The following is a 24,205-nucleotide window of genomic DNA, read 5'->3' as shown; positions in this document are numbered from 1 at the left end:
GGCCAGTGGCTGCAGGGCAACAACAGCAACCAGCAGCAGCATGCTCTGAAACCTCTGTCCTGGACTGTCCTACTGCAGAGCTAGCTGGCGGCAGCTCTCCTCCCCAGAGCTGGCTGCATTCAGACCAAGCCGAGGGTGATTCTGGGGTCTGGTGGCTGTGGAAAGGGACATTGGGGTTTAGCAAGTGACTGTCTGTGTCTTCCAGGGCGCCTCTCACGGGCGCGGGGGTCAAGGGGAATCAGATGCTGCTCTTTATGCTTCGTGGCCATGGCATTCGGAAGTGCGGTTGTTACCCTGGAGTTGGTGGTTGAGTCCCTGCTTTTGTATCCCCCACTGGGCTGTGGCGAGGACTGTGCGAGTCCCGCACCCGTCTTGGGGAGTGCCTGCGAGCGCCTGTGCTTCCCCTAGAGGCCTGGCCGGCTCAGCAGGGCAGGACTGGTCAGCAGACATTCAGCCTAGGCCATAGTTCTTGGTGAGTTCTGCCCTCTTGTCACTGTTCTGCCCTCTTGTCACCTCTTGGGAGCTCCCTGGAGATTTTGGAGGGGACAGCAAATGGTCTTAATGGAAGCAGAATGGTTATACTGCCTCTCTGTGGCCTCAGGGAGTCTCCACCCCAGCCTCAGTTTCCCTATCTGGAAAAATGGGTCCTATTCCTTCCAGGGGCTTGGTGAGACACCCTGAGTGACACCCCCCTCCCCCCCCCGCCTCGCTCTTCTGCCTTGTGTCCAGGGATTCAGGGCCTCTAGCTCCGGCATCAGGGTACCAGGAAGTCCGTCTGGATCCCATGGGGGCACTGAGCACAGCCCCTGCCATCCCGGCGGGGCAGGGAGGTCGCAGCTCTGGGACGTTTGTGTAGCTCTGCCCAGAGGTGCTGCCCTTTGCTGTCAGTCTGGGTCTGCTCTGTGCCCATCTCAGGAGCCATGGGCGGAGGCAGCTGCCTGTGTGCGCTCCGCTGGGCGGGAGTCGCCCTGCACAGGAAACGCCTGGCTGACAGAGACACGGGCTGTGTGCAAAGATAACTTGTTCCGTCCGGCGGGGGCAACTCTGCAGCCGCAGCCCCAGGCCAGCCTGTGAGCGCTGCTGGCTCCCGCCGAGGCTGCCTGGATGCGAAGGCGAGAACCCAGGCCTGGGCAGCGGCTTGGGCATGCGGGACTCAGCAGTGTTGCCTGGTGTGAGCTAGTCAATCTGCGGGCCACCCCCGGCCCCAGTCAGGTTGTCTGTGCCGCTTGCGTCACGTCAGGGGCCTAGCTCGTGGCTGAGTCTCCAGCCTGGGCCGAGAGCAAATTGGGCCTGGGGCCAAATCCAGACCACAGATCTGGGGGCGATGTTCCCTGGTGGCCCCCAGAACTGGGACAGAGTGAAAGTGGCCAGAGCCCAGGGCAGACGGTGGTGCCGAGGACCCTAGCTCTCCTCGCAGGATCCCACCGCTGTGGGGGGGGGGAGGATGACACACGACTTGGGCATGTAGGGCTGGGCCAGACGGCACCAGTTCAAGAGGGGTCTCTGAGCAGGGCTAGCAGGGGCTGTGTGTTGGGAAGGAGAGTTGTCCGCAGAGCTGTGAGGCGAGTGGGAATCCAAGGACTGGAAGAGCTGCAGATCCAGGAGCGAGGAGCATGGGCCGAGCTGCGGGTGGGAGCAGTTCAGGGGCTGCGGGTCAGAGTGAGGGGCACTGGCTGAGCTGCGGTGGGAGCAGTACAGGGCTGGAGAGCAGGAGAATGGGGGCTGAAAAGGCGTCCGCTTCCCGTGCCTCAGTTTCCCCACACTAAAATAGGGATTATGCCCCTGTCGGGGGGTGGCTGAGGCTCACTGTGTTAACGTTTCTTGACGCTGAGACTGCAGCTGACCTGCCCCCTCCCTTCACCTTCTGGGCGCCTGCTGCTGGGGTGGGTTGCTCACCCATGTGGCAGCTCAAGCAGCAGGACCCCCCCCTTGGGGAGCTTGCTAGGTGGCTTAGCTGCAGTGAGCCAAGACCAGGGCTCCGTGCTGCCCTCCCCCAGGGCTGGAGCAGTGATTCCCAAGGCCTCTTAGGCAAGCGCATTCCAGCCGCCTCGCTGGGGCGCCCAGGGCAGCCAGTGCAGCTGGCCTTGGAGATCCTCGGGCAGCGCTCACCAACACAGAAACCAGCAGCACCCTGAGCAAAGGCTCCATGCGCCTTAGTGCCCTGCAGCATCCTCCTGGGCAGTCCGAACGCCCGGGACTAGAGCCGGCCTGTTACTGGAGCTTTGGCACCAGAGCCCTGAGCGCTGCTCCCTGCTCACTGGTCCCTGTGGCTAGAGCTCCAGCTAGCGCCTTGCCCAGGAAGCAGAGATGTGGACTGACGCTCCCTGCGTCCCCCGTTTGCACAGAGCTCTTCCTGCCAACAGCCTTGCTGGCCCCTGGGCAAGATGGGAGGGGATGGCTCTGCGCCCCCAAAGGGGCAGGGCTGTAGCTGGCCTCCCCCAGCCAGCCCTTCCGTGCTGCACGAAGCACGCCGGCCTGAGGAGCTCTGGTCCCTTGTACATCGCCAGGCCCCCTTTGCCCCCCCTCCAGGCATCACGTCCGTTGTCTCTGCTGGCAGCACCTGGCCCAGCCCCACCAAACTTGTCTGGGTGAGAGAAGAGGATCCAGAGCATTGGGCTGGGGATGGGAGGCACCAGGCTCCGTTACAAGGGCTGATGGGATCCGGAGCTAGGCAGCAGCACAGAACTGTGTGTGGAGCTAGGCCCTGCACAGTACAACGGGCTGGTAACCCCAGTGCCAGGCTCTTCCTCTCAGCACGCTTTCTAGAGGAGATCTGGGTCATTATCTTCATAGGGAAACTGAGGCATGGGGAGGGGGAAGTGACTTGTCCAAGGTCATCCAGGGCTAGAACCCAGGTCTCCCAAGTCTCTACCCGCTAGGCAACACTGCTCATCTGCCCTTCCCTCCTTTGGCCCATTAATTCCTTCAGGTTCCCTGTGTCCTGCCAAGAGCCCAGCAGGTTTATGTCCCTCTGCTTTCAGAGCTGCCCTGTGCTCCCGTGTCGCTAGCCAGCTGTGTTCTTCCAGGGCAGAATTTGCGCTATGCTGCTCCTGGGTCCTCGGCCCGGCCCGGCCTCCCCCACGCCCAGCACTCTGGCCTCAGCCAGGGCTCCCACGGCAGCACAGCCCCACGAGGTGTTTGCGCTGATTCGGGTGCTCGGCGTTGAAGGGCTCGTCTCCGGTCCCGCCCCGGCTAGCACTGCGCTGGAGACACTGACGGCAGAGCCACCCCGAACAGCGCTCCAGCGCCCCAGAGCTGCCTGCCCTGGGCCAGGGTGGTGCAATGGCCTCTTGGGATCTTCACACTTGGCTCTGCTGCCGTCTGCTGTAAGCCAGGCTCGACGAGCGTGTCCGGCACGTGGGCGAGGCTGGGATCTGTACAGCCCGGAGCTGCTCTCCCCCAGCATGAGTCATCAGCGAGACCCAGCCGGGCACCGCCAGACCTGGGGCATGTGTGGAGCTGGGGGGAGGAGTCACAAAACCGCCGTAGCCCTTTGGGAAGGGGCAGGGGCTTGATCTCTGTGCCCGAGCCCTGCCTGGGGGAGAGACACTGGGTGACGACAGACTTCAGTCCAGTGCGGGAGGCAGAGCAGGAACCGGTGGGTGGGAGTTAGAGCCAGACTGGTCCAGAGCAGACGTGAGGCGCCGGTTTGCAGTGAGGTTGGGGAGGGGTGATCACCCCCCCCCCCCCCCCGACAAGAGCTGGAGTCCCCATCTCTGGTGGTTTCAGAGCCAGCCGGTCTGGAAGAGGCTTCAGGTGATTAAAGTCAGGGCCCGGAGACCTGGGGGGGGGGTCTCTGGCCTGACGCAGGGGAGGCTGGACTGGAGGGTCTGAGCGCCCCCGTCGTTGCATTCTTAATGTCCCAAATCCAGATCAGTGGCGGGCGGGGAGGAAGGAGGCGGGATTTCTGGGTTCCTTCCCAGCAACTGAGTTCGTTCCGTTTGAGGCCTGGATTTGGGAGGAATCGTTCGGTGGCGATGGCTAACGAGGCTTGTTCCACGTGGCGAGCGCCTGGTTTGGCAGCGGGGAAGGTGGAGCGGCTTGTCAGAGTTTGGGGCTGCTGCTGAAGAAATCTGGACTCTGGGGTTCTGGGAGGGGTCTGGGTCTGGGGGACTGGGCCTCCAGCTTCCTGAGGGAGGATGGGATGTGTCAGTACCGTGCTGGTCGCTGTGCTTGGGCTGTGGATGACCCCTGCTGGCCTCTGTCTGTAAGCACGGCTCAGCGGGGGGGCTCCTTGAGGCTTCCCCCCCCCCCCCCCCACACTGAACCGGTCCTATGGGTTAAGGGAAGGGATGGACAAGGAAGTGAGCGTGGAGGGGAGGGAGTCTGGGGCTGGAACCATGAAGGGGACAGACTAAGGGGCTGGAATCTAGGGGCCCAGGGACCCCATCTCAGGGGGGCTGAGGCATCCTGGCCCAGAATCCTGTAGACACATCACGTCTGGGCTGGGCTGTATCCTGGAGAAGCACTAACCCCCCTCTATGCTACTGGCTGGTGTGTTCTTGCTGCTACAGGGGTGCAGCATCATGGGACCGTCGACACAGAGGAGTAGGGTCTAGTGGTTAGAGTTGGGTGGCTGGGTTCTACCCCAGTCTCTGGGAGGGCAGCCTTGGGGCAGACCCCCTGGGGAGGCACGAGCTGTGTGTTCTTGAAGAGTTGCTGGGTCTCATGCAGAAGAGCTCTGCGCTGCTGGGAGGTGGGATAAAGGGGGCAGCTGGAGCCCCACCATGCCGGCCCTGGCTCTCCTTCCCCCTCTGTGCCTCACGGGGAGGCAGCAGGGCTCCAGCTGTCACCCCAGGGGGGCAGCCGCAGCGGAGCTAAGGGAGGCAATGGGCCACTGTCTGCTCTGAAAAGCCACCCTGCCGAAGATGAGCTGTTATTGCTCCTTATTGCTGTGCAGCTGCTGCAGGCTCCTGAGTGGGCGGGGGAGGCCTGCCGGGGGGGGCTGTGTGGAGTCTCCTGTCTTGGGGATGTGGTGAGGGGCAGGGCAGTTCAGCACTGCCCCTTGCTGATCAGGTGATGAGAAGGCCCTGTCCCATACCCTGGCAGAGGGGGAGGGGAGCAGGTTTGTGTCAGCAGCCCCGTCCGTCCGTCTGTCTAACGTGCCTCGTCCCCCCGGCAGGCCCTGGAGGAGTTAAAGCTCCTCCTCTTGCAGCCAAGCCTGAGTTTCTTGTTGCACCTGTTCAGGCGCTGGGGACTGGTTTGGGGAATGCAGGTCAGGCTGCTGGGGGCTGGTCAGCGCGATGGCCCCAGCCGCTTTGGACAGGAGCGTGGCTTGGCTTTGACAGCGGTTAGAGTTGGGGAGGGGGCTGCAGGCGACACCACTATCAGCTGGTGAGTGAATTTCCACCAGCCATCTGGAACCAAGTCCTACGGCCCAGCCAGAATCAGGTGCATTTGGGGGCAGAACAAACAGGTGTCTCACGGTGGCGCCAAGCGCTCAGCTTTCAGGGAACACTGACTCCGTGCCTAGGAGCCCCATTGAGGAGTCAGGCCCCCCACCGTGCTAGGTGCTGTACGTTATTCACTAGAGGTATTACAGGAGCCCCAGTCTGGGGCCAGGGCCCCATTGTGCTGGGCCCTGCACCTTAAGTGAAGTATAGCAGCACCTGGGAGCCCGGGTCCAGATCCAGGGTCCCATTGTCTGGGCACAACAGGTACGCGGCCCTTGGCTCCGCTGACTCTCTCGTTACTTAGCTGCCCTGACGGGGCCGTGTCTGGGAGGGGTTCCATGTGCAGGACTCAGGGTCTGATGTCTGTAGTGTTGCCACCCCACCCACGCAGACGAGGGTCTCGGGATCCCGCCAGGGGAGAGGTGCTGGGCAGGGTCTGCTCACTGCCAGATCCTTTGTTCAGCTGTGCTCCTGTCCAGCCTGCCAGGCGGGGGGGAGCACATCCAAGAGCCCATCTAGCCTGGGATCCTGCCCCCGCGGGTCAGTCCCCAACCGTGATCTCTGAGGGGGGCTCGGCCGGCACCGCATCACAAGCTGGCCCGAGATTGAAGGAGCAGCCTTGTCCCCAAAGGCCTGGCTCAGGGAGCAGCTGTCCCCCTAGGCCCTGCCACTAACCGTGTGTCGTCCCCTCACAGAGATCCTCAGCGGCGTCATTCGCAGCTTGAAGAAGGAAGGGGAATGGAAGGTAAGCAGGCCGGGGGCGTCTTGCGCTGCTGCTCTGGCGTCCCCAGGCAGGGAGACTCCGCGTGGGCTGCAGCTGAGAAATGCTGGGGATGGGGGGGGGCAGCTGGGAAAGCGGAGGAGGGAGTTTGCTGGGCCTGCGAGGTGGAGCATGTGCTCTTGCATGGTTTGACCCAGAGCCAGCCTGGGGGGTGGAGGAGGAGGTGGGGACTTGGAGCGCCCAGCAGGGGGCAGAGAGGTTATTGAGCTCCCCGCATGGGCCTGGCCGGGGCGTGTGGAGTGCTGGGCTAGGCCACGCAGCAGAGAGAACACGGGGCTAGCTTGCCTAGTGGCTGGGTCTGGTGCAGCAGGATGCTGGGCTGCCCGGAGCAATGGCCTCATGCAGGAAGGCAGTGGGGATGCTGCCTCCTGGGCTTCCTAGGGGAGCCTGGAGACACCCCTCGTTCCGTTTCTCCGTGCCCTGGCCCCGCTTCTGTCCCGAGGGGGCAACCTGGCGAGCAGCCGCCCAGGGAGCCAGGAGCTCTGACCCCTCCCCCATGCCACCTGCGGGTAGAAGAGCTGGTGCCACCCTCCTAGGCTGGAGGAGCTTGTGCTGACTGGCCGGGTCCCAGGTGTCTCCCGCATCTTGTGCCAGCCGCTCTGCTCGGAGCTGCTCTGCCCGCAGCTCCTCTGTGGCTGGCCTGAGGCGCTGGCCTCGCTGGCGGGGCTTTGGCTCTGTGGCTGGGCTCAGGGCTGCGAGTAGCTTGTCCGTAGCGCACGCTCCCCTCTCGCCGCCCAGGTGCTGATCATGGACCACCCCAGCATGCGCATCCTCTCCTCGTGCTGCAAGATGTCCGACATCCTGGCCGAAGGCATCACAAGTGAGTAGCCTTGGGCCGCGCCCCCGTCCGGTCTGCTCCCAGGACCCTGCCTCCCCACGCGGGAGCAGGGGGAAATCCTGCAGCCGGCGGCCCAGCGCTGTCGGGGAGCTGAAGTGTCCAAATTCACGTTTGCTTCTAGTCCCTCCTGGGCACCCTGCTTGCTTTGGTACCCAGCCAGCCACATCTAGTCCCCTGGCCCCTGGAGCCTCTTTCTGCTATTCTCCACCTCCATGCTGGCTCCCTGCTGAATTGAGCTGAGCTGGATGGAGGGTGGTGCTGGCTCCCTGCTGCAGGGTGGGGGATTGAGGGGCTCCGAGCTGAGCCCATGCTCTAATGGGGCACTCCCAGCACGGTGCAGAGGGACGTTCTCTCCCAGCATGGCAGCTCATAGAGCCTCCTGCATTGCCCCAGTCTGCTGCCAGCGAGCATCCCTGCACCCCTTGGCTTCCCATCCCCAGTGCCGCCTGCTGGAGAGTATCTGGCCAGGCGGCTGGGGCACCCCAGCCTGCCGCTGGCCTGACCCAGCTGTGTCTGCTCTCCTAGTCGTGGAGGATATTAACAAGCGTCGGGAGCCAATCCCCAGCCTGGAGGCCATCTACCTGCTCAGCCCAGTGGAGAAGGTAGGAACTGGGGTGCTGGGTGGGCGCTGCTGCCTGGGGAGGAGGGGGAACCTTGGGGCAGCTCCCCTAGTGCTGCCTGGCAAGGGCAGGAGGGGGCGGGGTGGGAATGGGGCTCTGAGCATCTGGGCTTGGTGCTACCTGAGGCACGAGCTGTCCCCAGGCGCCTCTTGCAGTGCAGGCTGTGGGGGGGGGAGATGGGGAGGCAGCCTCAGCTGAGACATGAGGTGAAGGAGACTGGCTGAGGCTCCAGTAGCAGAGCGGAGGGGGTGGGGAGGGGGCCCCTGGCCGGGGGGCTGGCAGGGTGGAGCTGGGGGCCTGCGGTGGCTACCAGAGGAGGGGCACTGGAGGAGCAGGCAGTGAGCTGGGGATTGGGACACGGCTGCCGAGCTACCACGATGGCTGATTGCAGGATCTGAACGGCTTCTGAGCCCACAGCCGACCCCTCCAGTGCCTGCCCTCCACCCTGCCAGGCCAGCTGCTCCTAGCGTTGCCAGGCCACATGGGCTGCTCTGCTGGCCGCTCCCTTGGCTGTCGAGAGCCCAGCAGGGGCAGCAGCCAGGCCTGTGCCAGGCCCCATCCATGGCCGGGCACAGGAGCTTGTGCACCAGCTAGAGACGTGGCTGAGCCCTGGGGGTGTCCCTGACCCATGGGCACGAGCCGGGCTCCAGGCAGGCAGGGAGCCCAGAGGCAGGCAAAGGAGGAAATCCAGCCCACCTCCCAGTGACATCAGGCGGTGGGCTGGGCCCTTTGGGGGTCACGCTGACGGCCCCTCCCACCTCGCTCCTCTTTGCAGTCGGTGCAGGCTCTGATCAGTGACTTCCGGGGCACCCCCACCTTCAACTACAAGGCAGCTCACATCTTCTTCATCGACAGTGAGTGGAGTCGGGGGGGCCTGGCCTGGGCAGAGGCAGTGGGGGGCTCTCTCCGTCAGCAGGCCAGGGCGCAGCTCCTGCATTCTGCCCAGCTCCCCGGAGGAGGAGCTGTCTCCCCCACCCCCGCGGCCAGACTATCCCAGTGCACAGCCACCCGCCACGTGGCTCCCGGTCCCAGCCTGCATCAGTCCCAGCTGGGTGGAGGGCCGGACTCCGCCTGAGTCTCCCAGCACATCAGGATCGCGTCTGCTCCTCCCCAGTATGGCGAGCCCCGCCCCACAAGCATGGGCCCTGCCCCACAAGCATGGGCCCGCCCCCCTTTCCTCCTCGGATATCGTCCCAGAGCACTCTAGTCACTTCTCCCTGCGTGGGACTCCTGCGTGGCCCTGTTGGCTTGCCCGGGTTCCCCACAGGTGGGCAGCGCCTGCCCTGGCCCTGCACTGTGTCTGTTGTTCCCGTCTGCTACCTTTGTCTTGCAGCCTGTCCTGACCACCTGTTCGAGGAGCTGAGCAAGTCACGCATCACCAAGGCCATCAAAACCCTCAAAGAGATCAACGTGGCCTTCCTGCCCTACGAGAGCCAGGTAGGGGCGCCCGGCGGGGGGCAGGAAGTGACGTGACACACCCCAGCCGGCCCTACGAGAGCCAGGTAGGGGCGCCCGGCGGGGGGCAGGAAGTGACGTGTCACACCCCAGCCGGCCCTACGAGAGCCAGGTGAGGGGGAGCGGGGCTTGGGGGAAGCAGGGCCGCGGGGCAGACGTGAAATGTGACACCCCAGAGCCACGTGGATGCTTTCCCCTCTAGGGCACTGGGTGTGAAGCCAGGCCGAGGCGGAAGGGACCCACTGTGGCTGCTCATGCCCTGTGGGACGGGGTCTGATGGGGGAGGCAGCTGTGAGGGGAGGACGGTATGGTCCCTCCGTGGCACCCCCCGAGCTGCATGTTATGGGGGGAATGTGAGAGTCCAAGGTCTGACCTCACCCTTCCACCCCCAGGTGTACTCCCTGGATGCGCCAGAGACCTTCCACAGCTGGTTCAGCCCCTACCGCTCCTTGGAAAAGAACAAGCAGACGGACATGCTGGCCGAGCAGATAGCTACTTTGTGTGATACCCTGAAGGAGTACCCAGCCATCCGCTACAGGAAGTGAGTGTGCCCCGGGGGGGGGGGGGGGCGGGGCGTACCCGGCCATCCGCTACAGGAAGTGAGTGTACCCCGGGGGGGGCGGGGCGTACCCGGCCATCCGCTACAGGAAGTGAGTGTGCCCCGGGGGGAGGGCCGTACCCGGCCATCCACTACAGGAAGTGAGTGTGCCCGGGGGGAGGGGCGTACCCGGCCGGCCGCTACAGGAAGTGAGTGTGCCCGGGGGGAGGGGCGTACCCGGCCATCCACTACAGGAAGTGAGTGTGCCCGGGGGGAAGAGGGATACCCGGCTGGCCGCTACAGGAAGTGAGTGTGCCCCGGGGGGAGGGGCGTACCCAGCCATCCACTACAGGAAGTGAGTGTGCCCGGGGGGAAGGGGGATACCCGGCTGGCCGCTACAGGAAGTGAGTGTGCTGGGGAGGTGCGGTGGGGTACCAGGGCATGTGAGCCCGGAGGGGGTAGCCCCATGTCGGGGAGGGCTGGTTCTCACTGGCCAGGTGTCTCTGCCGCAGGGGCCATGAGGATAACTTAAACCTGGCGCAAGCTGTGCTGGCCAAGCTCAACGCATTCAAGGCCGACAACCCCAGCATGGGGGAGGTGAGCGAACTGGGCTGGGCGCAGGGCTGAGCTGGGGAATCGGAGCAGGGGGCAGCACATGAGGAATGGGGGGGGGGAGTGGGTTCGAGCCCCTCGGGGGGCCTGGCAGGGGCAGCTGGAGATCCTGACAGGTTGGCAGAACACAAGTGTGTTTGAAAAGCAGTATTCCTGGTGTGGTTGGAGTAATGCCCCCAACCCCATTCTGGCGCCGGCCATGGGCAGACCTCAGAGAGCTCCACAAAGGCCAGTGTCATATCCCTTCTGCACTTATGGGAAAACTGAGGCTCCAACTGGGGAAGTACACGCGTGGCATGCTGTCTGTTTGGGCACAGCGCTCAGCCAAGCTCCGCGCGCAGAGCCTCTTCCACCTGAGGACACTCTTGTCTGTGGTCCTACGCCCATCCCCCTGGTATCAGAGCTTCTCTGATGAATTCACACACCCCCAGGGGAGGCAGGGTGGCCTGTTCCACATGGGTACATTGAGGCATGCAGGGAGCCTGTGTTCAAGCAGGAAGAGAACCCAGCTCTCCCGAGCCTCCTGTGAGTTATTACTCCCGAGTCCCCCCAAGGGTATGCCAAGCCTCCCTGTCGCAGACATAAGCACTATCCCCAGCTTACACTGGGGGAACTGAGGCACGGAATGACATGATAGGAAGAGGAGCCAGTGGTCCGTACTGCCCAGCCCCCTTCAGTCGAATCCAGGCAGCAGGGCCAGGTGCGCTGTCTCAAGCCCCTGCTTCATACAGCACAAACCGGCTGCTGATGCCAAGCCCCAGGCTCTCCTGTGGCGTGGCTCGAGCAGTAGCACTCGATGGCTGCCGGGCCTGCCATCGCTGCAGCCTCATCTGCGCTAGTCCCCTTGCCTTGGCGCTTCCCAGCTGCCCGGCCTGAGGGGTCGCTGCTCAGGCAGCACTCTGGCTCCCCTTTGCCCTGACCTGGTGGCTGCCCAGCCCGTCGGCACTCGGGGATCCCCCAGCAGAGCCCACTGGCCAGCGCGTACGCAGAGTCCCATGGCTGGGGCTTGGGCATCCGGGGTCCTTGTCCCTGCCCTGCCACCAACTGCCTGGGCTCTTGGGTGAATCCTGCAGCCTCTCTGGGCCTCTGTTCCCCTCCGCAGTGAGTGGCAGCCCTGCCCTGATGCTGTGGGGAGGGGGCCAGATACTCCCTGAAGAGAGGCCCCCACCCATTTACCCAGAGGCCGGGTGGGCTCCTCCCGAGGGTGGCTGCTCCCACGTTCCGAGGTGGGTGGCGGGGGCAGCGTCAGGGCCACGTGTCCCCGGCGAAGGGCGGACGCAGCCCCTCGCAGGGTGCACCTGGCTGAGCTGAGCCTCCGTTGGGGCTGTGGGGTGGCTTTCAGAAGCATCTGCTATGGCCCGTCTCCTAGCGCCACCTGCCACTCAGGAAGGACAGGGTCAGCCCCCCTGATGTGGGTCCCAGGCAGTCTCTGGGGGGCGGGGGTCACCCCCTGGGGGTGTAGCACTAGGGCCTCCTTTGGGGTCCCAGCTCAGGTGCAAGGTGGGGCATAGCGGTAATGACCCATTGCCCCTTCTGGGGCCTTGTGTCCAAGGGTCTCTGGGCCTGGCTATTGAGACTAGCCAGGGCTTTCTGGTGTGGCCCCCGCAGGACCCGGGGAGCAGCCCCATCGCCCCCTGCCCATGGGTGGAGAGCAGAGCACGTGCTGGGGAGGGGCATGGCTGTGTACACAAGGGGCAGGCGGCCCGGCCCTGCAGGGGCCGTTGCCGAGCAGCTGGGTGAGGGCAGGACCCTGGGCATGCCCCGGCCAGCTGGGGGGATCTCTCACTGTGGGGGCTGGGTGGGGGGGAGGGGTTCTAGCACAGCCTGGAGCAGGGGTGACCGCCGGGTCTCTCTCCTTGCCCAGGGCCCCGACAGAGCGCGCTCGCAGCTGCTGATTGTGGACCGGAGCTACGACATGGTGTCCCCGCTGCTGCACGAGCTCACCTTCCAGGCCATGGCCTACGACCTGCTCAACATCGAGAACGACACCTACAAGTAGGGCCCGGCGGCCAGCAGGGGGCGCCCAGCACTGCTCAGCCAGGCTGGGAGGATGTGACCTGGGCACCCGCTTTGCTCCCCGCACCTGGGGGAGGGGCGCCGCACCCTGACCACGTCTCCCCTCCCCCGCAGGTACGAGACAACGGGCATCAGCGACTCGCGGGAGAAGGTGGCGCTGCTGGACGAGGACGATGACCTCTGGGTGCAGCTGCGCCACATGCACATCGCAGACGTCTCTAAGTGAGCCCCTTGGACACGCCTCCTGTGCCCTAGCCCCGCCCCCTTGGACACACCCTTCAGTGCCCTAGCCCCGCCCCCTTGGACACACCCTTCAGTGCCCTAGCCCCGCCCCCTTGGACACACCCTTCAGTGCCCTAGCTCCCGCCCCCTTGGAGACACCCTTCAGTGCCCTTGCCCCTGCCCCCTTGGACACGCCTCCTGTGCCCTTGCCCCGCCCCATTGGACATGCCTCCTGTGCCCTAGCCCCTGCCCCATTGGACACACCCTTCAGTGCCCTGGCCCTGCCCCATTGGACACGCCCCACACTCCCTCAGACATGCTCCCACACCCCTCAAACACACCCTTCTGTGCCCTAGCCCCGCCCCCTCTGACATACCCTTCTGTGTCCCACATGGTGCTCACCCCCCATCTTTTCTGGCACACCCCTTGCCTCCCGCCCTTTGCCACAGCCTGTACTCGGCCCTCTCTGCCCTCCCCAGGCATGCCCCTCCATGGACCGCCCCCGCAACACACCCCTCCATGCCATGATGCCCTCCTTTCTGAGCTCGGAGGCCCCCCTGGACCCAGCCCCTCTCCCCAAAGGACCCCGCGTGCTCCCTCCCAGCACTACTACCTGCATCTCCTCTCGGGGATCCCCGCACTCCTCCTCTCCCATTGAATGGGTCCCTCCCTGGGCTCCTGCTGAGCCTGCCGCTGCCCCGAACCCCCAGAAGGAGCCCCCAGAGGTGTCCCAAGCTCTCTGCCATGGGTAGCTGCCCCCCCCCCCGAGGCAGTGCCCTGTGGGGGCTTGGCCCTGACCCCTCTCCCCGCTGCAGGAAGGTGACGGAGCTGCTGCGCACCTTCTGCGAGAGCAAGAGGCTGACCACGGACAAGGTGCGACCAGGCTGGGGGAAGTTGGGTGGGGATGGGTCTATCCCACTGCCACTGAGGGGGAGAGGAGGCCACGCTGCTGCCCCTGGATGGGGGGCCCGGGGTCCCATTGCTCCCAGGACTCAGAGCTGGAGCTCTGGAGCGCGCTGCAGCGGGGGAGGGCGGCGTCCCCTGGGGCAGGGGCAGACAGCAGGATCCTGCGCGAGGCGAGGTGCCTGTCTCCCTGGGGGAGGGGATCACTCGCCCTCAGCATCTCAGGCCATGTGGGCACTTGGTTCGTGGGGACCCTGGCTTGTTCCAGCTGGCCTGGCCACATGGGCCTGTGCCACCTGGTCCTGCACGTGGCCGGGCTGCTGCAGCTCTCCCGGGCCAGGCCTCTGCCCTGCAGGTTCCTTGGGCTGGGCTCTCACTGCCGCCTCCCTCCTCCATCCAGGCAAACATCAAGGACCTGTCCCAGATCCTGAAGAAGATGCCGCAGTACCAGAAGGAGCTGAACAAGGTAATGGGGGTGGGGCAGTTAGTGGGCAGGAGCATTCTGGGGATCCCAGGGGTGGGGCAGGGCAGTCTGTGGGGCTGGGGAGGGGCAGCAGGGGCTCTCTGGGGGGCAGGACACACTCTAGGGTGCTCTGTCTCCTCTAGGGCACAGGGGGTCCCTGCCCAGTGGTGGGACCTGTTACCCGCTTGCTGAGAGCTGCTGGCTTGTTGCATCGGGCAGAGCTGCCATGAGGCCCAGTGCCCAAGCTGCCACCTTTGTCCAGCAATGGCAGCCCTTAGATGGTGCCCGTACCTGGCTGCTGCAGCTCTTGGAAGAGGCTTGGGCGCTGGGAGGGGAGCTCCGCCCTGACCCGGGGACAGGGCCTCAGCACATGGGTGCCAGGCAGAGCACCCTGCGAGCGGCTCTCCGCCGTGGCGCTTAGTGCTGAGCCGGGGGGTGCCACTGAGCCACGTGCCAAAGGACCGCTCCTGGCCACTGGCACAGATCCCCTGGCACCTGCTGGTCTCCAGGCCCCCGCCCCCTGGTGACGAACAGAGGAAGCCCCAGGCCGGTTTGTGAGCCGCTTTCCCCTCCAGCTGCCCCGCTGCACCCCAGAGGTGGCTGCCCACCGTGTGCTCAGCTTGTGCAGTTGATCGGGGCTGCCGTGTGGGGGCCAGAGGGCGCGGGGTGACGCGGTGCCTGGGCTCTCCCCGCAGTACTCCACGCACCTCAACCTGGCCGAGAGCTGCATGCGGCACTTCAAAGGGATGGTGGAGAAGCTGTGCAACGTGGAGCAGGTGGGTCTGTGGGCAGGCTTTGCGGGGTGGAGCGGGGCAGGGCAGAGGCTGGTGGGGGGAGGGCAGAACATGGAGGGGGCAGAGCCTGGTGTGGGGGGGGGAGGCAGATTGTGGCAGGGGGCAGAGCTTTGCGGGGCGGAGGGGGCAGAGCCTGGGGAGGACAGAGCGGGGGGGGGCAGAGCCTGGCAAGGTCTGGGGAGGGGAGCAGAGCCTGGCTCACGGGATCCTGCAGCCAGGCCAGACCCGCTTGCAGCGCCGGGATGCGGAAGGGGGCATGGGGCTCCCCGGCACAGGGGGAAGGGAAGGCCAGCTGTGGGGGCCTAACCTGGGCCCCGTGCGCGCCGGCCCCCCAGGACCTGGCCATGGGGACGGACGTGGATGGGGAGAAGATCAAGGACCCCATGAAGATCATTGTGCCCGTGCTGCTGGACTCCACCGTGCAGGCCTACGACAAGATCCGCATCATCCTGCTCTACATCTTCCTGAAGAACGGTACCGCCACAGGCCTGCAGGGCAGCACCAGGGCCTGCTGCGGGGGCTGGTGGTGGAACGGGGGCCTGGGCCTGCTGGGGGTGGTGGGGGCATAACCCTGCTCAGACAGGCACACCCAGCCAGCCGTGCAGGGCACCTCCGGCCAGCCACTCCCATGGCTCTCCGGCCATCTCCCGGCTTCCCCAGTGAGCCAGCCGGGGCTCTGCTCTTCCCTGAGGCCAGCCCTGGTCCGGCTGCCCCCACGCTCACCTGCCTTCGCTCCCCCGCCCAGCTCTTCTCTGCAGGAAGGGAGGGGGTGGGAACCCCGAGCAGCCCCCCGCCCCTTCTCTGTCCCTTTTCCTGCAACGAGCAGGCTGGGGGGCTGCTCGGGGAGGTGTCTCTGCCCCCGCTTTCTGCAGACACGCCAAGCAGCCCACTGGCCTGTTCTCGCAGGAAAGGGAGCGTCTCTCCGCCCACAGCAGCTTGCTGAGCGACTGTGATCCGCCTGAGCCCCCCCCTCCCCACACCGGCTCCCTGCGTTTCACTGCATCCAGCCCTCCAGGGCCCAGAAAACTCCCCCTACCTGGCCCTTGGCACAGTCCCTCTGCCCCCTCCTGGCTCATTAGAGCAGGGCCCTTCCTTCCCTAGCCAGGCACTGCCTGTGCCAAGGGGGTCGCTGCCCCTTTGCCCAGGGGGCTCAGTGCCTGGCTACCCGTCTTCCCCCTTCTGACTGAGCACCGGGAAGTGGTTTCTGGGTGAGGGGTGCAGTTGCCTTGATGAGCCAGGCCTGGGCCCTGACCTGCACCTGACTGGCTGTGGGGGGGAGCCCAGGTCAGGGGAGGTACCGAGGCCCGGTCCTGCCCTGTGAAGGGAGGAGCAGCTGGGGGTGCTGGGAGCCAGGCTGCCTGGGTTCTGCCCCATCACTGGTTGGATCAGGGCACAACACCCCGCCGGCTGAATGCCCTTTCCCTCCCGGTGCCACAGGGCTGCCTGGGTGGTGGTGCCCCTCGGCCGGCCAGGGGTTCATGCTTCCCGGGTGCTGGGGGATGCTGTGCGGGCGAAGTGTCCGTCAGTCCCAAAGCAGGAGCCCCACACCCCTTCCCAGCCTCCTGCCAGGCTCTGCTCAGGCCGCGTGCACGCCTTCAGCCAGCCAGTCGGTGTCCTTGGGGGCTGCAATGCCATGGGGTGCAGGACTGAATGTGTGTCTTGGGCATCTCTCCTGCCCCCACCCCGAGGCCAGCACGTGGGCGGGGGGTATTGGCACTGACCTGACTCTCCCCGTGCGGGCGTGGGCAGGGGGCTGGCGCTGACCTGTCTCTCCCCGTGGGGGCGTGGGCGGGGGGCTGGCGCTGACCTGTCTCTCCCCGTGGGGGCGTGGGCGGGGGGCTGGCGCTGACCTGACTCTCCCCGTGGGGGCGTGGGCGGGGGGCTGGCGCTGACCTGACTCTCCCCGTGGGGGCGTGGGCGGGGGGCTGGCGCTGACCTGACTCTCCCCGTGGGGGCGTGGGCGGGGGGCTGGCGCTGACCTGACTCTCCCCGTGCGGGCGTGGGGGGGGGGGCTGGCGCTGACCTGACTCTCCCCGTGGGGGCGTGGGCGGGGGGGGCTGGCGCTGACCTGACTCTCCCCGTGGGGGCGTGGGCGGGGGGGGGGGCTGGCGCTGACCTGTCTCTCCCCGTGCGGGCGTGGGCGGGGGGGGGGCTGGCGCTGACCTGTCTCTCCCCGTGCGGGCGTGGGCGGGGGGGGGGCTGGCGCTGACCTGTCTCTCCCCGTGCGGGCGTGGGCGGGGGGGGGCTGGCGCTGGCCTGTCTCTCCCCGTGCGGGCGTGGGCGGGGGGGGGCTGGCGCTGGCCTGTCTCTCCCCGTGCGGGCGTGGGCGGGGGGGGGGCTGGCGCTGGCCTGTCTCTCCCCGTGCGGGCGTGGGCGGGGGGGCTGGCGCTGGCCTGTCTCTCCCCGTGCGGGCGTGGGCGGGGGGGCTGGCGCTGGCCTCTCTCTCCCCGTGCGGGCGTGGGCGGGGGGGCTGGCGCTGACCTGTCTCTCCCCGTGCGGGCTTGGGCGGGGGGGCTGGCGCTGACCTGTCTCTCCCCGTGCGGGCGTGGGCGGAGGGGCTGGCGCTGACCTGTCTCTCCCCGTGCGGGCGTGGGCGGGGGGGCTGGCGCTGACCTGTCTCTCCCCGTGCGGGCGTGGGCCGGGGGGCTGGCACTGACCTGTCTCTCCCCGTGCAGGCGTGGGTGAGGAAAACCTCACCAAGCTGATCCAGCATGCCAACATCCAGCAACAAAGCAACATCATCCACAACGTGCGGTTCCTGGGCACCTCCCTCACGCCCGGGGTAAGGCCGGGGGCCAGCGGCTGTGCCACACCAGGGGCAGAGCTGGGGGCACCTTCCTACAGTAGGGGCCTACTCCCAGCACAGAGCTGGCCTCTGCCCCTGCATAGGCGGGGTGGCACCCCCCACACTGGGCAAGCCAATGCCTGTGACCCCCGTTCTCCATCTGGGGCTCCCTGAGATTGCGGGGGTGGGAGCAGGGCCCACTGCATGGGGCGACCCAGGCCAGCTCAGGCTCGTGAGGCGGTTGGGGGCGCGGCTCTGTTCTCCCATCAGCCTCTGTCCCCTCCTCTCTCTGCTCAGCTCTGCTCTGCTCTTTTCTCTGCCTCTCCCCTGCCAGCCCGGCCGGAGTGACTCAGGTAGGCTGCGCTCTCCCCCTGCCCCCATGCCACCCCGCGCCCTCCCTCTGCTGCCCCTCACCCCCCCCTTCCTCCCTCAGAGCGGGCAGCTGCAACCCGAGAGGAAGACGCGGCTCGAGTCCACCTACCAGCTCTCCCGCTGGACCCCCGTGCTCAAGGACGTCATGGAGGTACCGGGGTGTCTGCTTCCTGCTCTGGGGCGGGGGTCGCGCCTGGCAGGCTGGCACCAAGGGGGAGGGGCTGGTTTGGGGTCTGCTGCCTGAGAGTTCATCAGAGGGAGACGCCCTTGGGGGTCTGAAATCCAGACACGAGGCAGAGGCGTTGGCTTCCTGGTGCCGAGATGCAGCCACCTCTGGGCAGGGGCAGTTTCTACAGGGACCCTCATCAGGGCTGACGGATTCTTGGGGGAAGGGGGGAGGCAGCTGTCAGCAGCCACAGAGCGGCGCTGCCTGAGAGCCACGCGCAGGAGGTGCCCGCTGTGTGGGCCTGGAAGCACAGGGGAGCCCAGTGGGCACTGGGATGTGGCAGCAGCACCAGGCCCCACCCCTGGGCAGCAGGGCCTTGGCCTGGCCTCCAGGAGGAGCAGCTGTTTGGTTTTCTGCTGAAGGATGAGCTCCTGCAGCGCAGGACGTACTGGGGCCTGACTGCCGGGCACAGCGCCCCCTGCTGAGCCACCCCCCCCTTCTGGGCACAGCGCCCCCTGCTGAGCCACCCCCCTTTCCCCAGGGCACAGCGCCCCCTGCTGAGCCACCCCCCTTTCCCCAGGGCACAGCGCCCCCTGCTGAGCCACCCCCCCTTCTGGGCACAGCGCCCCCTGCTGAGCCACCCCCCTTTCCCCAGGGCACAGCGCCCCCTGCTGAGCCACCCCCCTTTCCCCAGGGCACAGCGCCCCCTGCTGAGCCACCCCCCCCTTCTGGGCACAGCGCCCCCTGCTGAGCCACCCCCCCTTCTGGGCACAGCGCCTCCTGCTGAGCCACCCCCCCCTTCTGGGCACAGCGCCCCCTGCTGAGCCACCCCCCCCTTCTGGGCACAGCGCCCCCTGCTGAGCCACCCCCCTTTCCCCAGGGCACAGCGCCCCCTGCTGAGCCACCCCCCCTTCTGGGCACAGCACCCCCTGCTGAGCCGCCACCTCCTTCTGGGCACAGCGCCCCCCCCTTTCCCCAGGGCACAGCGCCCCCTGCTGAGCCACCCCCTCTTCCCCAGGGCACAGCACCCCCTAGTGCCACACAGGGGCCAGCCCTGACTGCCAGGGGAGAATACCCCAGCTGAGCCCCCCAGCACAGCGCCCCCTAGCATCGCACTGGATCACAGGGCCTGCCCCAAGTGGCTTTTCTCAGAGGTCCCCCATGCCTGGGCCCAACCCTGCTTAGCTCGTTAGAGGTGACGTGGCTGCTCCTTCCCCCACCCTTGCTGGAAGCTGAGCCCCCCATTGCCTGACTTGTGGGGCCCTCGGGGGGGGGGGGGGAATTTGGCTGCCTTCAGTCTCCCAGTTTGGGTCTTAGGGCTCCAGGCCCGAGGATTCATTTCCCCCCTTCCCTCCAACAGCTCCTGTCCCCTCCCAGGCCCGGCTCCCGTGCTGGGCTGGCTCCTGCAGTGGGATATTTGGGGCTGGCGGTTGCGATAGCCACAATCTAGGGCCTAATCCAATCAGAGGCGCCAGCCCCCGCCCCCTGCACCAGCTGCAGCTGGGCCAGCACTAAGCCTCCCCATACAACTCGAAGCAGCGGATTAATGGAAAAGCCCCTATTATGTGGTATTAGACTGTATCATAGCCCAGGCCCCCTGCGGGGCTGGGACACCCCATGGGGCAGGAGACGGCTGGGAGGGGCACTGGAGGGCAGCATTCCCCCCACCCCCAGGAGGGGCCCTGGACTTGGCTGCCGGATAAGAGTGGGGGGGTCACAGCGGGCACTGAACAGTTGAGGGGAATGTGGCCCTGGCGATGGGCGAAGTGAGTCTGCGCCCCTTTGTGCCCCACCCTGGAAAGGGGACCCCAGGGCTGTCAACCATTGTGTGGCCCCCGCCCCTGTGGGGCCCAGCCTGCCCCTCAGCCCCTGCTGACCTCCCCCCAGGATGCCATTGAGGACAAACTGGACAAGAAGCTGTGGCCCTTCATGTTGGACCCGGTCCCCATGACCAGCTCCCAGGCTGCTGTCAGGTAAGGCCGAGCAGGGGGTGGGGGAACAGCGCCTGCACGCGCGCACACAGACACACACACCCCCCTCCCTCTCCTTCCCCCCCCCCCGGACACAGGGGTCTTGGAGTGCACGGCCAGGAGCCTCGAGGAGCAGGGTTGTTCTGCAGCCCCTCGACACGCCAGGGCTCGGGATGGAGGAAGGGGATGGGCTGGCCTCCAGGTGCCACCCCGCAGCCCAAGGCAGGGACCCTCGTGTGCTTTGGGGCTCTGTCCCACCCGCTGGGGCAGGGCCTGCCCCTCAACCTCTGCTAGGCCCTGCTCGTACCCCCAGACCAGCAGTCTGGCATTTCCCCAGCAAGTCCCCTTGTATCCACATAGCTCCCCCCATCCGCGCCCGCTCCGGGCAGTGTCCACCCCCACCCGGCACTCCCCCCACGAGCCTCTGGCCACGCAGGGGCCCCCCCCCCGCGCCCACTCCGGGCAGTGTCCACCCCCACCCGGCACTCCCCCCACGAGCCTCTGGCCACACAGGGGCCCCCCCCCGCGCCCGCTCCGGGCAGTGTCCACCCCCACCCGGCACTCCCCCCACGAGCCTCTGGCCACACAGGGGCCCCCCCCCCGCGCCCGCTCCGGGCAGTGTCCACCCCCACCCGGCACTCCCCCCACGAGCCTCTGGCCACACAGGGGCCCCCCCCCCACGCCCACTCCGGGCAGTGTCCACCCCCCCACGGCACTCCCCCCACGAGCCTCTGGCCACACAGGGGCCCCCCCCCCACGCCCGCTCCGGGCAGTGTCCACCCCCCCACGGCACTCCCCCCACGAGCCTCTGGCCACACAGGGGCCCCCCCCCCACGCCCGCTCCGGGCAGTGTCCACCCCCACCCGGCACTCCCCCCACGAGCCTCTGGCCACACAGGGGCCCCCCCCCCCACGCCCGCTCCGGGCAGTGTCCACCCCCACCCGGCACTCCCCCCACGAGCCTCTGGCCACACAGGGGCCCCCCCCCCACGCCCGCTCCGGGCAGTGTCCACCCCCACCCGGCACTCCCCCCACGAGCCTCTGGCCACACAGGGGCCCCCCCCCCACGCCCGCTCCGGGCAGTGTCCACCCCCACCCGGCACTCCCCCCACGAGCCTCTGGCCACACAGGGGCCCCCCCCCACGCCCGCTCCGGGCAGTGTCCACCCCCACCCGGCACTCCCCCCACGAGCCTCTGGCCACACAGGGGCCCCCCCCCCACGCCCGCTCCGGGCAGTGTCCACCCCCACCCGGCACTCCCCCCACGAGCCTCTGGCCACACAGGGGCCCCCCCCCCCACGCCCGCTCCGGGCAGTGTCCACCCCCACCCGGCACTCCCCCCACGAGCCTCTGGCCACACAGGGGCCCCCCCCCACGCCCGCTCCGGGCAGTGTCCACCCCCCACCCGGCACTCCCCCCACGAGCCTCTGGCCACACAGGGGCCCCCCCCCCACGCCCGCTCCGGGCAGTGTCCACCCCCACCCGGCACTCCCCCCACGAGCCTCTGGCCACACAGGGGCCCCCCCCCCACGCCCACTCCGGGCAGTGTCCACCCCCACCCGGCACTCCCCCCATGAGCCTCTGGCCACACAGGGGCCCCCCCCCACGCCCACTCCGGGCAGTGTCCACCCCCACCCGGCACTCCCCCCACGAGCTTCTGGCCACGCAGCCCCCCTCCCCCAGTGCCCGCTTCGGGCAGTGTCCATCCCCCCATAAGCCTCTGGCCACACCGGCCCCTCTCTCCCCCCAGCGCCCGCTTTGGGCATTGGCACAAGAACAAGCCGGCGGCCGAGTACCGGACAGGCCCGCGCCTCATCATCTACGTGCTGGGCGGGGTGTCCATGTCCGAGATGCGCTGCGCCTACGAAGTGAGCCGGGCCACCGAGGGCAAGTGGGAGGTGCTGATCGGTGAGTGGGGGGAGCCTGGGGGGAGGGGGACAGCAGGGGCTCCCCAGGGACGGGGAGGCTCTGGAACTGCCCATCTAGCGCCCCCTCCCCCCCGGGGCAGCCATGCCACCCTCTGTCCTCACTGCCCCCTGGGAACACCAGCTGAGCTTCCTCCACCTGTCGCAGCCCCTCATGGCCTGGCCATGGCACCGCAGCCCAGAGACCTGGGGGCCAGGAAGACCGTCTGGTCAAGGGCTGCTGAGCAGGTGGGGTGGGGGGATTCCCGCCTGGGTGTGGAGGGTACAGCAGCCTGAGGGGTGCTGGGCCGGGCCCTGGGGAACAAGGGGGCAGGAGTCAGCCCCTGTCTTCCTGCAAAGATGGGGGATGGTGACACCTGCCCCATTGTGCCCACCCTGACCCCCCTCTCTCCCCAGGGTCCACTCACATCCTGACCCCCACGCGCTTCCTGGACGACATCCAAGCCCTGGACAAGGCGGCCCCTGCGGAGGCCTGAAGCAGCCACCGCCCCAGAGACTGTCCCCCGGCTCCGCCTGCTCTTCTCACCAAAGCACCTTTCCCCGTCGCCTGGCAACAGGGTCGGTTCTGAGGGGCGCAGCGCCCCCCGCTGCCTGGCTGTGGGGCCCGGCGTCCTAGGCCTGCTGCTCCTGGCCCCCGAGAGGCATCATCTGCCAGCCTTTGCCATTCCTACCCCCCCCTACAGCCACACACAGGCCCCCGCCTGCCGCCCTTCTAGCCTGGTTAAGGCAGGTGTGGAAGCTGCCACCTGTGGGGGGGGGGGGGGGGGTGATCCAGCCGCGGACCTCAGAGCATATTTGTCCAGTCTGCAAACAGAGCCCCGCATCACAGCCTGGGGCCCACACGTATCCCACCACCACAGTGGGGACCTGGGTTCCAGAACGGGGGGCCACGGTGGGAGCTGCTGGGCCTGCCACCTGGGCAGGGGCACCCATGGGCCCCTCTGGGCTGGTAGGGGGATGTGGGGCCAGGGCTGCGCAGGAGGTGGTCTCGGGCACTGGTCAGTGTCACATCGGAGCCAGGCTGCACCTAGAGGCCCGTAGGCTGCAGCCTGGGCTCCCTGCCACAATGGGCCTGGACCAAATGCCTCTGCCCTGGGGTGGCCACCGCCTCTGTGCCTTTCCCTGGGTAGCAGGGCTGCCCCGTGCTCCAGGCTTGATCAGCCTCCCTCCCCACCCCGCCTGCACCTTTCAGGCCCCAGAGGGCCCCTCCTGACCACCAGCAGGGAGCCAGCGCTGGCAGGAGCGGCCCCAGGACTGGGGGCAGGGTGCCGAATGGCACGAGGCCTGTTTGTGTTTTCCCTCCCCCGGGTCACTGTCGGTACCAGCCCTGCCCCAATGACCGGGCCAATAAAGTTTGATGCCAAAGACTGGCCGTGGGCTCCGCTGCTTTCGCGGGGACGGGTAGGGGGAAACAGGGAAGCAGGGCGTCCGGCTGAGGGGCCAGGGCGTGGCCTCTCCACTGAGGCCCCACCCCAGGTCCTGGGGCTGAGTGACCCAGCCAGGGCTTCTGTGGGAGGCAGGTGGGCGCTGGATGCTCCAGCCCTGTGGGTCCAGATGTGCAGTACAGGCTCCCCAGCTGTGCCCCCGAACCTACCCCACTCCTAGCATCTGCTCTAACCATCAGCCCCCCTCCCCTCTCAGATCTGGAACAGATCACCTGGCCCCTGCCTCCTGTGCCTGCAGCTGCCCCTGGATCTTGGCCCCTGACTGCAGCTGGGTTGCAGGGTCCTGCTCCTCCACTGCCCCCTGTATTGTACAAGCAGCTGCTGTAGGCTCAGCCTGTTGGCTGGCCAGCTGGGCCAGGTCTCCCTTGCACACCCTCTGGCAGCAGTGGGGGATTGTAAGCGGAGCAGTAGCAAGGGAGGGCCAGTGTGGATCTCCAGCCCTTCCTGCTCCCCCGGTGCAACTTGGAGCCTTGCTGTGCCTGGGCAGCCAGTGGGCAGCGCCAGTAGCAGCCCTTTCTGCTGCCAGCTGGTGCTAGAGAGACACTGCAGCAGCCAGGACCAGGAGGAGTGCTGGGTCTCAGGGCCAGCCCGGGCCTGCCTGTGGCGGGGCTCAGATCCAGCACTGGGGCAGGGTTGGGTGCTCACGCTGCAGCTGCCTGGTTCACACCTTCTCCCATCTCTAGGCACCGGTGATGCCTAGGCAGCCACGCTTGGCCACAGGCCCTGCAGGGTGGGAGGGAGGCTCCAGGGCTGTGCCAAGGGCCAAACCCAGGTCCCTGGAGCTCTTGGTGATGCTCAGAGGCACTGGGTAGGCCTGTCTCCCAGTTGCCAGTGTCCCAGCCTGGCCAGTGTGTGGGGGAGGGCAGGGCTGCTCCTGCAGGGGGCGTTGCCTTGGCCATGCGGTGGGTG

The 24,205-nt window shown here is 67.3% G+C and overlaps 1 protein-coding gene across 1 annotated transcript in view; it reads left to right on the top strand.

Moving 5' to 3' along the window:
* Positions 1–23,221, top strand: part of STXBP2 (syntaxin binding protein 2) — a 32,011-nt gene extending 8,790 nt beyond the window's left edge. The window contains exons 2-19 of the mRNA XM_075902177.1: positions 6,089–6,138; positions 6,913–6,994; positions 7,538–7,614; positions 8,408–8,486; positions 8,966–9,069; positions 9,480–9,628; positions 10,138–10,222; positions 12,102–12,232; positions 12,368–12,475; positions 13,291–13,348; positions 13,779–13,844; positions 14,537–14,617; positions 14,971–15,109; positions 17,311–17,417; positions 17,854–17,943; positions 19,846–19,931; positions 21,677–21,834; positions 22,248–23,221. Of these exons, the coding sequence (XP_075758292.1) occupies positions 6,089–6,138; positions 6,913–6,994; positions 7,538–7,614; positions 8,408–8,486; positions 8,966–9,069; positions 9,480–9,628; positions 10,138–10,222; positions 12,102–12,232; positions 12,368–12,475; positions 13,291–13,348; positions 13,779–13,844; positions 14,537–14,617; positions 14,971–15,109; positions 17,311–17,417; positions 17,854–17,943; positions 19,846–19,931; positions 21,677–21,834; positions 22,248–22,327 (1,730 nt within the window). The 3' untranslated portion in view covers positions 22,328–23,221. The remainder of the gene's footprint in view (positions 1–6,088; positions 6,139–6,912; positions 6,995–7,537; positions 7,615–8,407; positions 8,487–8,965; positions 9,070–9,479; positions 9,629–10,137; positions 10,223–12,101; positions 12,233–12,367; positions 12,476–13,290; positions 13,349–13,778; positions 13,845–14,536; positions 14,618–14,970; positions 15,110–17,310; positions 17,418–17,853; positions 17,944–19,845; positions 19,932–21,676; positions 21,835–22,247) is intronic.
* Positions 23,222–24,205: the final 984 nt, after the last annotated feature.

Source organism: Pelodiscus sinensis, chromosome 19 (genome assembly GCF_049634645.1).
Source record: "Pelodiscus sinensis isolate JC-2024 chromosome 19, ASM4963464v1, whole genome shotgun sequence".
Classification (NCBI taxonomy): Eukaryota; Metazoa; Chordata; order Testudines; family Trionychidae; genus Pelodiscus; species Pelodiscus sinensis.
The sequence above is the reverse complement of the archived record's forward strand: the minus strand, read 5'-3'. Positions and strand labels throughout refer to the sequence as shown.